Source organism: Drosophila persimilis, unplaced genomic scaffold (assembly GCF_003286085.1).
Source record: "Drosophila persimilis strain 14011-0111.01,24,50 unplaced genomic scaffold, DperRS2 tig00000000-arrow-pilon, whole genome shotgun sequence".
Taxonomy (NCBI): domain Eukaryota; kingdom Metazoa; phylum Arthropoda; class Insecta; order Diptera; family Drosophilidae; genus Drosophila; species Drosophila persimilis.
Window position 1 is genome coordinate 22,097,145 of NW_020825288.1, and position 15,485 is coordinate 22,112,629.

The following is a 15,485-nucleotide window of genomic DNA, read 5'->3' on the forward strand; positions in this document are numbered from 1 at the left end:
TAACACACAATACACAACAACAATGATTTGAACTAGAGGTCGGTGTGACCGCGGATTTATAGACAAAATATACCGTACGACCCTCACAAATATACCGAAATATACGGTCTTATTTCAAAAATATACCGTGAATATACTGACGAATTCAAGTTCTATTTACATATTCCTCGTTTTCTTTCTTCCGTTGAATATAACTATCTATATAGAACATTTAGCCATGCCCACATAATTTTAGCCCATTGATGAATCAATTTTCTACTTAACTGGCTTATTTTAAACACTTGCTTTTATTGGATTTTGGCAAAAACAAGGCAATAACAAAGTAGTTCCACAAAAAAAACAGTCGCAATGTTGTTGGTATTTAAAGACATGATGCGTGTATAGGCCTTTGTATACCCTATTTCGTTAATTTTATATGTAGATCAAACGCAATTTATTACGACCTTTTCTCAAATTGATATCTTTTTGACTTATTCATGTGTATTATTAGTATCTTGTATATATTTATGTCGATCCTGATACCTACTGAGCCTTGGAAGACAAACATATTCACAATTCTATAACATCCATTTCCCCCAGGGTATGTGTGCATGGAATGGGACTCATTGTTGTGAACCGGTTTTGACGACTAATTCTTGGTTAATCTTTCTTCCGTCGAATATTCCCAGCTATATAGATCTCTCAGTTTTGCCCAGACAATTTTATATGATAGCTGAATCAATTTCAATCAAGATTAACTATCTTTAAGTACTTGCATGTTTTTTATTTTGACAAAAACACGATTTCATCAAAAATGTTCAATGTCGCAGGTTGTGACGTCAATGTTGCTGGTATTTGCAGACTCATTTGTTGTCAACCAGGGTATGTGAGTTTGTATACCCTATTTCGTGAATATTATATAAAGATGCTGTTTTCCAAGCTGCTTTCAAATGTAATTAATAAAGGCCTTATTTTAGATTGCATTTTTTTGGTTTATTCATGCATTCGATTAGGTTCTTGTATATAAATCCTGATCCCAGTACCAGTTCTTGGTCTCTGTAAGAAGACCACTAATTGCAAAATATCGTTTAAAATAGATACTAACTAGTTTCTGCATTAATTAGAGCATGGGATGACACACATTTCAGCAGTTCTATAACATCCATTTCCCCCAGGGTATGTGTGCATGGAGTTAGCAACATTTGTGCATGGAGTTAGCAACATTTGTGCATGGAATGGGACTCATTGTTGCAATAGCGAAACTGCGGCGAATCGGGTATTTCCTATATTTCAAGCTATATAGATTTGCCCTTTTAGCTTTATCCCATAGATAAATGCATTTTCTACAAGATTGCTTCTTTTAATTACCTTTATGTATTTTATTTTGACCAAAAAACGGTTTTCAAGTAAATGTTGCCGCAACTTTTGTGTATGGAATGCGCAACATTTGTGTATGGAATGAGACTCATTGTTGCTAAAGCGAATTGGGGCGAAATGCGGCGAACTACGGCGAACTACGGCGAATTAAAAAAAAACGACCAATTCCTCATATTCTTTGTTCCGTTGAATAATACTATCTATATGGAACATTTAGCCATGCCCACTCAATTTGGTATGATTGATGAATCAATTCTGTACATGATTGGCCTATTCGAAGTACTTGCATTTATCGCATTTCTATATAAAATTGAAAATTAAATTAATATTAAATGTCAGCGATGTTTGGTCGAGTACTATCGATTGCACTGCCGATGTTTTTCGAACAACTATCGTCTACTATCGATATCACTATCGACAGCAGTGTACATATTCCTCAATTTTGATATTCCTTCGAATATTACTAGCTATATAGAATATTTAGCCATGCCTACCTAATTTTATACGATTGATGAATCAATTTTCTACCTGACTGGTTTAGTTTAAACACTTGCTTTTATTGCATTTTGACTAAAACAAGGTTTAAACAAAATAGGTCAACAAAAGAAACAGTCGCAATGTTGCTGGTATTTGCAGACTCATTTGATGTCAACCAGGGCATGGGCGTTTTTATACCCTATTTCGAGAATATTATATAAAGATAATGTTTTCCAACCTGCTTTCAAATGTAATTGGTAAAAACCTTGTCGTAGATTGCATTTTTTTGGTCTATTCATGCATTTGATTAGTTATTTGTATATAAAACCTGATCCCAGTACCAGTTCTTGGTCTCTGTAAGAAGACCACTAATTGCAAAATATCGTTTAAAATAGATACTGACTAGTTTCTGCATTAATTAGAGCATGGGATGAAACACATTTCCGCAATTCTATATCATCCATTTCCCCCAGGGTATGTGTGCATGGAATTAGCAACATGTTTGTGTATGGAATGAGACTCATTGTTGCAATAGCGAAACTGCGGCGAATCCGGTATTGCCTATATTTCAAGCTATAGATGCCCACTTAGCTTTATCCCATAGATAAATGCATTTTCTACCAGATTGCTTCTTTTAATTACCTTTACGTAATTTATTTTGACCAAAAAACGGTTTTCAAGTAAATGTTGCCGCAACATTTGTGCATGGAATTAGCAACATTTGCATATGGAATGGGACTCATGCTGCAATAGAGTTCTGCGGCGAAATATACGGTCTTATTTCAAAAATATACCGTAAATATACTGACGAATTCCAGTTATAAATATCGGTGTCACAGCAGACAGCTAGCGACAGCATTTGCGGCTGTGGCGGGAAAAAACCTCATTGATATGAGACCGTATTTCGTACCGTTTATCAAGCTCGAATTTAAATTCAAATGAAAACTTGTCGATCGAATCTTTTGCCTTTGGTTTATTTATTGAATTTATTTCATACAATTTCATATGCATTTTTGTTTTTCTTGTTCATTTGTTTTTTTTCGATTAAGTCATAAACAGTTACATTGTTTTACATTGTACATTTGAATATGGTTTACTTAATATTATAATATTAATATTATATTAATTTTAAGTCATATTTGTATATTTATTTAGTAATATCCCATATGGTTATGATACGCATAATATATGTGTGTGTTGTTGTGTGTGTTTCTTTTTCCAACAAAAATTATAAACAAATAAAAACATTTTTTTATTGAGTAGATTTTGCTTACGTTTTTTGATAGTTTTGTTTTTATTGATTATTTTATTTATTAATAATTATTGTAAATATAATTAGTTAAAGCTACAACTTAGTGCGCGTTCTTGTACTCCAACAACAACAAAAACATCTACAACAAAAATTATGACACATTAACAATAACAAAAAAGATATAGTCGATCGATCGTTTATTAATAACAAAGAACAAACTATACAAAAAAAAATAACCTGTTACGACTTTCATTGTTAAACAAAGGAAAATTACTTTTTATTTATTTATTTATTATTTTTTTTATGGATTTTATTTTTTTATTTATTTTTTTGTTTATATCACAAGTTAAAATTTTGATTATTGTTTGGTCAATTTGTATATTTTATAATATTTATAAGGTATATTTATTTGTATTGTATTATGTATTAGGTATATATGTGGTATGTATGCATGTGTATGTGTGTGTTTGTGTGTGTGTAAATTATGTACATTAGAAAATATACTGATAGCATAATTTAATAAACATATAGTTACATACATATGTATGTCTGTCATCATAGTATAAATTGGTCTAGATAATCAAGTCATGGTGTTCCTCCAAATTCAAGTAGTATTTGGGACTGGTCTGGGACTGGGTTCAAGGAGCTCTACTAACAATTCGAGAGAGTGATATTTGTATATAAGTATATATAATTTGTATAGATAAAAATAGTTTGATTTTTTGGAGAATACACATAGAAATTCGAGTTAGTTGCATGCTTTAAGTGGAGAAAGTGATTTTTTTATGATTTAGAATAGATATCGTTTATGTTTTTGTTTTTTTCGAGATATTTTATTATGTGGATCGCTCAGATATGATGGAATAAGCTGTAGGACTGTAGATAGATATGACAATTATGGAATAAGTGGAGATTGAGATAGACAGGCTTTTTCCTAAAAATATTTAATCAGCTTTGAGCAAGTGATATATAAACGATTAAAGAAGAGTTCAGGTAGAAACAAATTCGAGAAAAAGCCTACAATCGTAAATTCAAATGCGAAAGGAATAGTAAAGAAAATAGAATAGAAAATCATGCTCGGAATACTGAAAACAGGTACAAAATTCGAATTAATTACAGAGACATTGCCCCAGAGATTGCCCACAAAAATAGATAACAAAATATACTGTAAACGCTTCAGGGAAAGTTCTTTAAGATCCTTGAATGATTGAAAATTTGAAATGCCTGCATAGATCCCATCACATAATTCTAGCTGCCATTATATTTTTCTAAAATTACAAATCAGATTTTGTCAAGATCTTTCTATAGCATATAGTATATAGCATATAGCATATTCCACCATACCACACGCAGAGACGATCCCATCGTTTGAGCTTCCATGTTCCATGTTGATATTACGAGTACGTAAGGATTTAGCCTAAAGACATCAGACCAACGACTCTCTGACGTTGCTCTTTACCTGTAAAATAGTTTCGAGAGATGATATATCGCATATGTATATGTATATATATATATATATATATATATATATGTATATAAATATATATACTGTATGAGTCTATAAGGTTATATAGGGGCCATATAGGCAGCTGCCATCCTAGATGTAGGTTGTATATAGGGATTTACATAGAGAGAGTTGCGTAGATAGACGAGCGTGCGATATGTCAGGGTTGGGATTGGATCCGCCTCCTGTACTCCCGTTGGGCTATGGGGAGAACACCCGCAAGGATCGCAACAGAGTGGCCAAGACATTAGCCAAGCACTCGGCCTGCAGGGCCAACTGTCCAGCCCCAATGGGTCCGATCTGCACACCCACCAGCTCCCGGAAACTGCTAGCCACATCGTGAACTTTCAGGACGATATTTCGCGTCTGCAGCGGAGCCGATGTATGCCGGGTCATGTCCTGTGCCAGCTCCGTGATCCGCCGTATGGCCGTCAGGCAGGAGGTCAGGTGCTCGGGCAGCGTAATCAGCGTCATGTCCGACATGGAGGCCACTAGGAATTTGCTGGCCGTCACCAGAGCCAGAGTCTGCTCTGTCAGCTCGTTGCGTGCCCGCTGGAACTTCTCCTCGTCGATGCTCGTCCCTCCGCCCGCCGACTGGGCTGCCGAGCACTGGGCTGCCACCTGGTCAAGTCGGATCAGCAGCCCGGCCATGGCCACATCGGTCTTGCCCAGCAGCGCCTCCCCATCGATCAGGTGGCCGTTCTTCAGGAACAGCTTCTCGCCGTGCAGCTGCTGGGGCTTCTTTGGTACGAGAGGAACCTGCTGCTGTTGCTGTTGCTGCAGCTGTTGCTGGTGGCCATTGGAATGAGCATTGGGTAGGCGTGTCGTGGCCGGTATGGGCGGTGAATAGTGGGCAGGTGGTGGTGCAGGAGTAGGGTGTGCTGGAGACATGCCGTTCGTTGGACGCGGGCGACTGGCAATGGGCGGCAGTGGGGGTTTCTTCGGACCACTCACCGACATCATCATGGCAGCCGTTGCTGCTGTTGCTGCTGCTGGGGGATGGGGACTCGCCTGCTGTGCATCGAAGGTGGGACTGCCTCTAGGTGGCAGCTGGGGCGGTCCCCTACTGCTGTCCCTCTGCTGCTGCTGCTGTTGCTGTTGCTGCTGTTGCTGGTGTGTGGCCATAATCCTCACCTGCTTTTTGGGTGAGTACCGTTGCAGAAGCTCGGCGCTTTTGGGTGGTCGAGCGGGTGGTGGCGACATCTGCTCAGCGGTGGGTGTCCTGGGCGGTGGCTGCACCTCGGGCGGTGCGGCTGCTGCTGCTGCTGGAGCGGGAGAGGACTCTTCCTTTTTGGTGGTGGGACAGCAGCTAAACTTGCTCTTCCGCTCCACAGTGGCATACTCGATGACATGCGGGGACTGCTCCTTGCCGGTGTTGCTACTGCTGTTGTTGTTGTTGTGGCTCCCATTGGCCACGGACTGGAAGAACTCCCGCTTGGCCTGCACCGAGTTGCTGTACAGGGATTCCGTCTCCATAGGTGGCCCTTGCTGCTGTGGCACCTGTTGCTGCTGCTCTAGATTAGGTGGCGGTGGGATGATAAAGGACATAATCTCTTCCGGGGTGAGCTCTTTGGCGGGTGTTGCCTTCTGGGTGGGTGGTGCCACCATTATCTGCTGCAGGAAACTGTCCAGCTCCTCGGCCCGACCCTCGAAGCCCTTGGGTGGGGCAGCATTCATCAGAGACAGGGAGTCCAGCTCATCCGGGGTCTGGGGTGGGGGTATGGCACGCAAATCAATCAGATCCGGGTCCGTCTCGATGAAGGTGTCCTCGCGCACCTCAAAGCCGTAGATCTCCGACAGCTGGCGCGCCGCCACATCCGTGTCCGCCGACGAGGCATTGCTGATCTCCTTCAGCTGCTGGAGATACTCTCGCAGATTGTAGTCCTTTGTTTCGGCCCCAAAATGGCTGCCATCCGGGCTATGCAGCCCGAAGCTGCTGCGCTGCGAGAGCGGCTGTTTGGCTGCTCCCAATCCTCCGGATCCGGGAATGGATCCGCCTGCTGCCTGGAGCACCATTATCTGGGGTCGCCTGGCGGTGGGCGACTGGGCGGGCGAGGCCACCGACTCCGAGTCGCTTTCGCTCTGCGAAAAGTCCGTGCCCAAGGCCTGGAGATCGCTGAGCAGCTGACTGAATCCGTTCATCTTTCGCTGGGGCCGCGGACTGGAGGTGCTGCAAAGGCTCGGCTTTCGCTTGGGCGTGGCTGGGGTGGCCGGGGCCGATGAGGAGACGGGCGCCACCGTCTCCGGTATGGCATTGAGGCCCTGCGTGATGCCGCTCAGATCATGGCTGATGGTTTCCGCCAGAAGCGTCAGCGAGTCGCTGTGCTTGAGGGGATTGCCCGGGGGCAGAGACACGCCCAGACTAAGAACATTCGAGGTCTCCTCCGTGGAGGAGACCTTACTGCTGTTGAGACTGTCGCAGTCCGAATCAAACTCGAGGACGGCCATTGTCTGGCCTCCGCCGGAGAGTCCCTGCTCCTGCTCACTCAGATACTGCTCGGAGGTCTGGACGAGATGCTGTAGCTCCTGGACGCGACGCAGTACCTGTTCGTTCTTGGCCTCCACACTGGCCATTTGATGGGAGGACTGGATGCGGCCCTCGCAGTAGTTGCTGCCGCTGCTGTCGCTCAGGCCCGAGTCCTTGGCCGCCTCCTCCAGCAGCTCCGTGGCCATCACGCTGTGCAGATCCAAGTCCATTACATAGGGCAGGGACTGCGCCTGTAAGGGAGCCCCCAATTGAGGGGGAAGCTGCGTCACGGGATGGTAGGGCGGCGTCATCAGGAAGTTGACGCTGTGCGCCCGCGTGTGGTAGGGCAGCAGATAGCTCCAGCCCGCGGGCAGCACCGTGTGCTGCGACAAGAAACCAGGGGCATTATCCTCGTCCGAGGGGTCTCTTTCCCTCAGCAGATTCAACATGTTGCCTAAGAGAGAAATGGATCGAAATATATCAGTAATCCTTGGGGTATCCAAAAGGGAATCTCACCCGTCAGCAGGCGATAGTAGCCGCCCAGCACCAGACTGAACTCGCACGCATCCCGATCCTCCATGATGAACTTTACGGCCCGATCGCCGAGCATAAAGATGGACACACTGCAGGTCACATCGTCCTCACGATTCACCACCACATGGGTGAAGTCCTCGATGGCCGAAATCGGTTGGGGCTGATTCATAGCAAAAAAAAAGTGAGTAAAGGGGCTTTGCGGGTTTTTGTTTTTGAGGATAACTCACCACCGAATTGCGGGCACTCGATATCTGACTGAGGCCGAAGCGTGGACTCACCAACAGGACACGCTCGACGCCTTCTCTTTGGTTTGTGCTAAAGCATTTGGCTCCATAGCTTGGTAAACTAGCGATTATATCTAGATAATGGAGTTTGGCCTGCAATTATACGAGTACGTCGGGTTTTTATAATTATTTAGAGATTCGTTTCACTGATTTTTTATATTATATATTTGGATTATGGTGTGGCATTCTCTCACTCGATTATTCAACACCGACTTCTAGGGATATTTAATATAATATCGCCCATATTTAGGTGATATTTGTTTTTGTTTGGCCGAAATATCAATATTATTTATATAAATTATTTAATATCAATATCTTTATGGAATAAATATCAAACGAAAATCACATATTTTCCATATAAAGAATGGTTTAAAAAAATATATATCAACAGGTCGACTTTCTGCAAAGATACTGACTTCCAAGCATTTCCAAGTATTCTCTCTGAGCCAAATATTATCCATCTCACTCACACTTAAAAATACCAAGGACCACTTTCGACTTGGTCTCTCATCACCTCTCTATTGCGATCCTCTCTGAGAAGGTCTCTCAATAGCAATAGAATAGGAAGGACAAGAATAACGGCCAACCAAGTAAAAAGAATCATCTTTAGATATCTTTCATATATTGGAATCCATTTCTTTGGGAAAAAACCATTCATATGAGACCTTTCTGGCGTCCTAAAATTTATAATTTCTGTCATCTCTATCTATCCTGAATTAAGTAGGAAGTCGTATCATTCCTAACACCATCTCCACTGCTTATAAGTGCATTGATAGTTTCTTTTTTAGTTAAGTATTTAGTTAAGTTATTCGTAAATAGCACTTCTGGTTCTTTCTTTAATCCTTTGTTTAGTCGATTTGGTAGATTTGATTTGGAAAGTGTCTTCTGTAGAGTATTCTATTAACCCATTAACCCATTTCTAGTTGTTTCGTTTAATCAATAATTTAAGATTAGATATTTTGGTTTTTTTTTTCTTTCTTTTTCTCACCTGCAGCTGTGTTAGGACCTTGCTCGATGATCCCGTCATCTCCGCATTGAGCTTCAAGAAGTGGGAGATCAGGCGGCGCAGCTCCTTCCGCTTCATGCCCTCGAACAGGCTGACTGGGACAAATCGCTCCAGTCCAAACTCGCGTCTGAAGGATCAGAGAAGTCAGAGATTAATTATCCAGATCACCATATCCCTGGGGGGGAAACTGGGGGCTGCACTCACTCAACTAGCTTGACGGTGAGCTTCGCGGGTGAGAAATTGTTGGCCAGGGCGTGCTGGTGCATGTGGAGGGCGGCCAGGCGGAGGGCCAGTTCCGGCTGCAGCTCGGGGGCGAAGCGTTCCTGGTTGACATCGTTGCAGCACTGCATGTAGAGGTAGTCCAGGGCATGCAGATCCCTCTGTGCCAGCTCGGCGGCCGAGATGGGCACGAAGGTGATGCGGAATAGGCAGCGCAGCTTGTGGGCTCCCGGACGAGCAGCAATCTAAAAGGAAACGCAAATCTTTAATCTGAGATTCCCCATTGCTGGAAAGTTGAATCCTACCCTGGCCAAGGACTCTTGGGGATCCAGCAGCGTGAGCTTATTTCTCTTGAGGCTCTTCACATGTTCTAGGACCAGGCTGAAGAGCTCTCCGCAGCAGAGACAGAGCTTGTCCAGCAGAGAGCTAACCACATCGTGGACCGTGGTGGTGGCATCGTATTTGAAGGACTTGGTCTGCCCGTTCTCCAGGAACACCTTCAGCACATTGGCCATCGGTGGCACGCATATATCGCCCAGGGAGAACGCCGAGGGCTAATACAAATAAAAACAAGTTAAAGATTGATTCACAGCTCGAGGGATGTCCATCTGCTTACCGGAAATAGAGGTGCCCCATTGACGCACACACTCTCGGCGAATCTCACGCGACTCGGACGCGATCGCAGCTTGGCCCGCTTGCCCGCCGACAGGAGTGTGGACTTGCGGCCCGGCAGGATGCAGTGCGCCATGGGCTGGCAGACCAGAAGACTGACCTGCGACTCGCAGGCACGCACCAGCTGTATGACATGGTCCCGGGGCGCGTCCTTGACATCCTCCCCGTTCACGGCGAGTATCTGATCGCCTGGCTGCAGCTTCCCGATGCTGGGACCGCCTTCTGTCACGAATCTCACAATCACCGGACGCTCGCTGCCGGCCACAAAACCGAATCCCAGGCTGGCATTCCGCTGCAGGTGGACGAGACGCGGCTCCGGCGGATGCTCGTCCCAGCGTATGCATTCGGGTGCCTCGTATGTGGTCGTTTTGTTCAGATGGCTATAAAGAATATAATTAAGGGAGTGTTCTCCTTAGGCATAGTATATGGCAGATAGACACTCACTTGATGTAGTAGGAACGACCCTTGGAATCTATGGCACGCTCCCAGCCATAGGAGAGCTCCTCATGCTTGCTCCAATCCTCGCAGGCGGGCAGCCATCCTGATGTTTGTGCCAAGTGGCTGGAAAACAGAACAGAATATCATTACAATTAAATTTAATTTATTATTTAAGGACTTTTCCCCGAAACACAAACAATTTGGAATCGGAACTGAGTCGGGAGAGGTAGGCGTATGTGTGGTTATCTATAATATACATACTCGTACTATTAAAACAATTAACATGATCGAATCACAGGTATTAAATGACAGCTAATGATTGCGAATTAATTTTGGAAAAATATTTGAAATTATACAATATTTAAATAGATAATTTCACTCACGGAATAAAAAGCGGGCTGAGAAAAGTTTTATAATTTTATGGTTAGTTGGCGCATAATATATGTATATATTGTGTTTATTTATACCCCGGTCTTATACAAGGGTGAACTATATACATACATATTCCTATTAGAGATCTCGTAAATTGCAAACTGGATCCATATAAGGTATTTGTATTCATTTTTCTCTAAAAAATAAATCCCACTAGAGTTACCCAAAAGCCTGCACACCCACAATTGACCCTGAACTTCTTGATAGACTTGTTTGTGGATTAGCTAACCCTACAGACACAAACAAGGGTATAGTTTTTCCCTGTGGCTGGGCCCTGCAAAATGCATTTCAATTGACATTAATCAACGCTAATTGGGTTATTTGCTTGACTATGCAATAAACAGCAGCCACCCATAATCGTGCCACAAGCCTCAGCCTCAGCCCCAGTGCCAGTCCCAGCCCCAAAGCAAAGCAAAGCCAAACCCATAGCAAGCCAAACCCAACTCAAAGCCCCAGACCCAGGCCCAGAACCAAATCCAATTCCAGCCCACATCAGGCCACCTTGGTGGCTTCCGTTGCTGTCTTTCTTCATTTCCTGGCTGCACACAATTGTGATAATTAGTTTTGCACTTTTGCACACTTTCCGAGAAGCAGAGATACATAGAGAGAGAGCGAGAGCGAGAGGGTGAAAGGGGGTCTCGGGTCCATGTCCATGTCCGTGTTTGTACCCGGGGACCCAACCAGAGCTGTTCACTCAGTCAGTCTCTATCGCCCCCAGTCCAAGTCCCATCCCCATCCATGCCACAGCGAGTCGCCTCGGCAATGGCATTTTGTGCGCTTTCAGTTTGATGTGCAACAAAGTGTAAAATTATTTAATAGAATTTTGCGCATAATCAATTTATGTGCAGCACAGCCCCGAGACCAAGACCCAGCCATTCAGTCAGCCACCCATCCACCCACCCACATTCACAGCACTCACATTCACATTCACATTCGCATCCATCTAACCAGGCCAGGACATCGTATTTCCGCCAGTCACTCCGTCAGTGGGACAGGCATTAAAATGTTGAAACTTTGGCCACGCTAATGTTTGCATAAATGTCAGGCTTTTTACACTGTTTAATATTCCTTTGTAGGATACTTTTGCTAGCTAAAAGCTTAAAGAGTTCTTTTATATTAAAAGCAGGATCCGAAAAGTTACCAAAGGAGGAATATTCCCATTCCAAATATTCTCTTAACTAGAGGAAATAGAATTCCCCAAAGGAGGGCTGTACTTAAATATTTTAAAACGTCACTTGAATGAAAACTTTTGCTGAAAAATTAAATATTTAATAGGCCTTCCAGAACTTAAAAAAGGAACAACTTTCAAGGATTTTCCAGTAAAATCCTATTGTGATTCTTCAAGTTGTAAATGACTTGAAATAGAACTTTAATTTAGATTAAAAATGCAACACAGAATTCCAAATACATATGAAAGCATCGTAACATCCTTTTATAAGTAGTTTGAAATTGTGTTTTTTTAGCGATTTATTATTATTCTTCAAAAAACAGGAAAAAGGTACAAGAGTTACCAAATGTTAGAAACATCAAATGATAATTCCTATCAAAAGTGTAACTCCTCCTCAAATATAATACAAATTTCGCACGAATTCTATATCATTTACGATAAATTACTATTGAAACCTCAATATGGAATTGTTTCCAATAGAAAACATACCTTAACATTTGATAATAATTTTCTTAACCTCAGTTAGATCCCTCCCCCAAGTAAATAACGTTTCAGATCTCCTATATTTTCCAGTTTATAATCCAAAGAGGAGAGCAAATCGTGGGGATGGTATGATTAATGATACTTTGGCATTTCACTCACTTGCAATAATAGAGTCGTCCCTCCTTTCCCGAATGCACGGTCCAACCAGGCTTTAGCTTCTCCTGTATTGTCTCCAAGTGTCCATCAATTTCGGACCAATTTCCGGCAACGCCAGCAGCGTTACTTCCATGTCCATGGCTTTGACCCAAAAGTGGCCCATAGATGCCCGTGCCAGCGGCAGTGGCAGGGCCAACGCCGACCCCAATTCCACTGCTGACAGGCTCCGTTGTTGTCGCCTCCGTTGCTCCTCCTGTTGCTACTGCTCCTCCTGCTGTTATCGGCTGTATTCCGGTCTGTGACTGTGACTGCGACTGTGACGGGCATCCGGCGGCGGCTCCTGCTGCTCCTGCTGCTGCTGCTCCTCCTACACCATTCAGTGGGCGATTGGGCGTTGTGTGGGGGGCGTTGGTGCCATTTGTTGTGGGCAACGTTGTCAATTGTGGCGATGATGTTCGTGTCAGTAGCAAGGGCTTTGCTCCGGCTGGGGCTGAGGCTGTTGTGCTGCTGTTGTTGGCACTTTGTAGCGGATAGACATCACTATTCGAACGCCCCGAAGGCAGTAACATCATTGAAACACATTCGCTGCAAGAGACAGAGAGGGGATAAAGTCAAGTCGTTGTCAGGCCATTTTCACACATTGTACAGGCTACAAATCACATTCCACACATACACACTCCACACTCCCCACATAACCAAGAGCAAGACCAACGACCAAGACGACCAAGAGCAAGACCAAGTCGACCCACTTTTGGCAAACAGGCTCTGGCTCTGTGGCCCATAAGTCAACATACTCGTACAGGACTGGATTGAGAGGCATTGCCTTTTCTGCTGCGGGGACTGCACTGCAGTGGTCTTGAAAACAGGTCTCCGAACCCCAATCGGAGCAGACACCCGGCCATACTATCATCATTATGATCATCATAATCATCGGGGAATTTTTCGTTTGGTTTTGGGATAGGTTCAGGTTTTACGCCAACTCGTTTTTACTGGTAATGTTATGACACAATTTTATCATTTGCTTTTTTCTTCTTTGCTCCTTTTTTTTGCTTTTCTTTTTTATGCATGTATTTTTGTTCCCTTTTTTGGGGAGAGATGAGATGTAAACACGGGAATGGTCATGGTATGCGGCACCAGTTTCTCAAAAACTAGATCAAATTTTTTGGATTGTTCGGAGAGATGCGGCACAGATGCAAATATTTGTTGGAATATTAGTGCGGTTTATTGCAGTGCAGGGGGCTTATACCGTACGAGTACATCTGTACGAGTTTAAAGAACATCATTAGATGGGATCTGACCTAAAAGCGCTCATAGATCTAGCAATTGATTGCTGAATTCTGTAAAGACCATATCGAAAACAGTTTCGCTTTGAAATATCAGCACTAAGAACTATTTCTTAATACATTGCCACCATTCAATTGGTTTTACTTGATCTAAGAAACTAATTATATCAATAAAAGGTAATAAGCCGTTGAGTTTTTCTTTAGACTTCTTCCCATTTGTGCAATATCCAATACCTCTAGAGCTAGACTCGAGCTTCCCTGATAAGGAATTTTTGCTGTTGCTGTTGTTGGAATATTCACAAATTCGAAAATAATGTGTTTATGCTAATCTCATGTAAGCTAGAATTTTTCTAACAAAATAAAAAACCATAGTATTACAGATGTTAAAAGTGTTCTCCTCGTTTCTACACCCCAAATCCATTCTGTCCATTCATCCATTCACCACAAAATGGATCAGTGTTTACTCTGTCTAAACTCTTCAATAATATCAAAGAGCATTTGCATAATGTTTAGATATTGGACAGCATTGACAGCCTTTGGATTTTTGGCTCGACATGGTCCAGTAATCGGCAAACGGCTGGCAAAGCCGATTTTTTTAATTTATTCCACAACGGAGTACCAGGCGAAGGATTGCCGGGATGATGATAGATATATATGTATATATACGCTCCTATATATGGTTTGTGTTTGTGTTGGAGAGCAGAGACTGCCAATGGCCGATAGTGGGAATAGTCGGATGAATCCAAACAAACAACGGGGTGGCTTGGGGGACTCTGCAAAATGGATGTGTTTGTTTGCTTGCGCAATTTCATCCGGTAGGTAGAGTGGAGTGCAGAGCCGAAGAGAGTAGACGGGAATCCACTGGAGTGGACAGCGGAAAGTGGAGCCATGATGTGGAGTGGCAGTCGTCGAGAGATGCAGCATCAATAAACGAGATACGACAGAGATGCAGAGCCAAACAAAGAGACATCCATTAGGCGAGTCGAGTCGAGTCGAGGCGATGGCCCAAGATGGAAATGGAAAAGGAGCAGCAGCCAAAGAGCGGGCCGGGCTCATCATCATGCCCCATGATGTTGATGATGATACTCGGAGGATGGATAGGCGACGGGGATCCACTCGAGTAACGGATTGACAAAAACAACGGCAACTGGACAAGTTCCACCATCTATGAGATGGTCTTCTACTGTACTTTGGTATACCCTTTCACAGGGTACTATTATGGTCTTTCATTAAAGATCCAACAAGATCAGAGATCCAAAAATCGTAGCCGTCTTCCATGGAAATCTTAATCCCACATACATTTATCACTTATCTTTCACTAGAGTGATGGATCTTCCAGGGTATCTTGAGCTTCGGTCCCAGGAAATAGATATCTAGATAGCCTTCCTTCCATTCTCATGTGTGGTGCAAAAGTTCTATAAACACACACACACTCGTACACTCTCTGGAAAAACTGGAACACTTGAACAATGTTTTGAATTACATATTATTTTCTTTGTTTGGCATGGAATGGAATGGATGGAGCGGAGTAGTGGTCCAAATAGACAAGTGCAAAAATGTTCATAAAGTTGTTCTCTCGTTCGTTTGCTTCTTGCTGTTTTCTAGGTTAGGTATGTTTGGAAACGGAATGTTGATTTCCAGTTGGCAAGAACTTGTAATGTAGATGAATGGAGTGCCAAACAGGATACTTGGTAAATATTGGACTTTAAAGGAAAGGGATTTCGATTGTGAGCAAGCCAGAAGAGCAGGCTCAG

At 43.3% G+C, this 15,485-nt stretch overlaps 1 protein-coding gene across 2 annotated transcripts in view; it reads right to left on the minus strand.

Annotated features, from left to right (window-relative positions):
- Window positions 1-3,516: 3,516 nt before the first annotated feature.
- The window catches only part of LOC6591620, a 33,034-nt gene continuing 21,065 nt past the window's right edge, over window positions 3,517-15,485 (minus strand). The window contains exons 2-11 of one of the 2 annotated variants that reach the window (XM_026985123.1): window positions 12,452-13,033; window positions 10,216-10,332; window positions 9,716-10,151; window positions 9,405-9,653; window positions 9,085-9,344; window positions 8,863-9,007; window positions 7,818-7,967; window positions 7,573-7,750; window positions 5,544-7,510; window positions 3,517-4,544 (exon numbers count right to left, since the gene is read on the minus strand). In XM_026985123.1, the coding sequence (XP_026840924.1) occupies window positions 4,512-4,544; window positions 5,544-7,510; window positions 7,573-7,750; window positions 7,818-7,967; window positions 8,863-9,007; window positions 9,085-9,344; window positions 9,405-9,653; window positions 9,716-10,151; window positions 10,216-10,332; window positions 12,452-13,020 (4,104 nt within the window). In that variant the 5' untranslated portion in view covers window positions 13,021-13,033 and the 3' untranslated portion in view covers window positions 3,517-4,511. Of the gene's footprint in view, window positions 4,545-4,615; window positions 7,511-7,572; window positions 7,751-7,817; window positions 7,968-8,862; window positions 9,008-9,084; window positions 9,345-9,404; window positions 9,654-9,715; window positions 10,152-10,215; window positions 10,333-12,451; window positions 13,034-15,485 lie in introns of those variants that run through there. The other variant, XM_026985120.1, reaches the window with a different exon arrangement.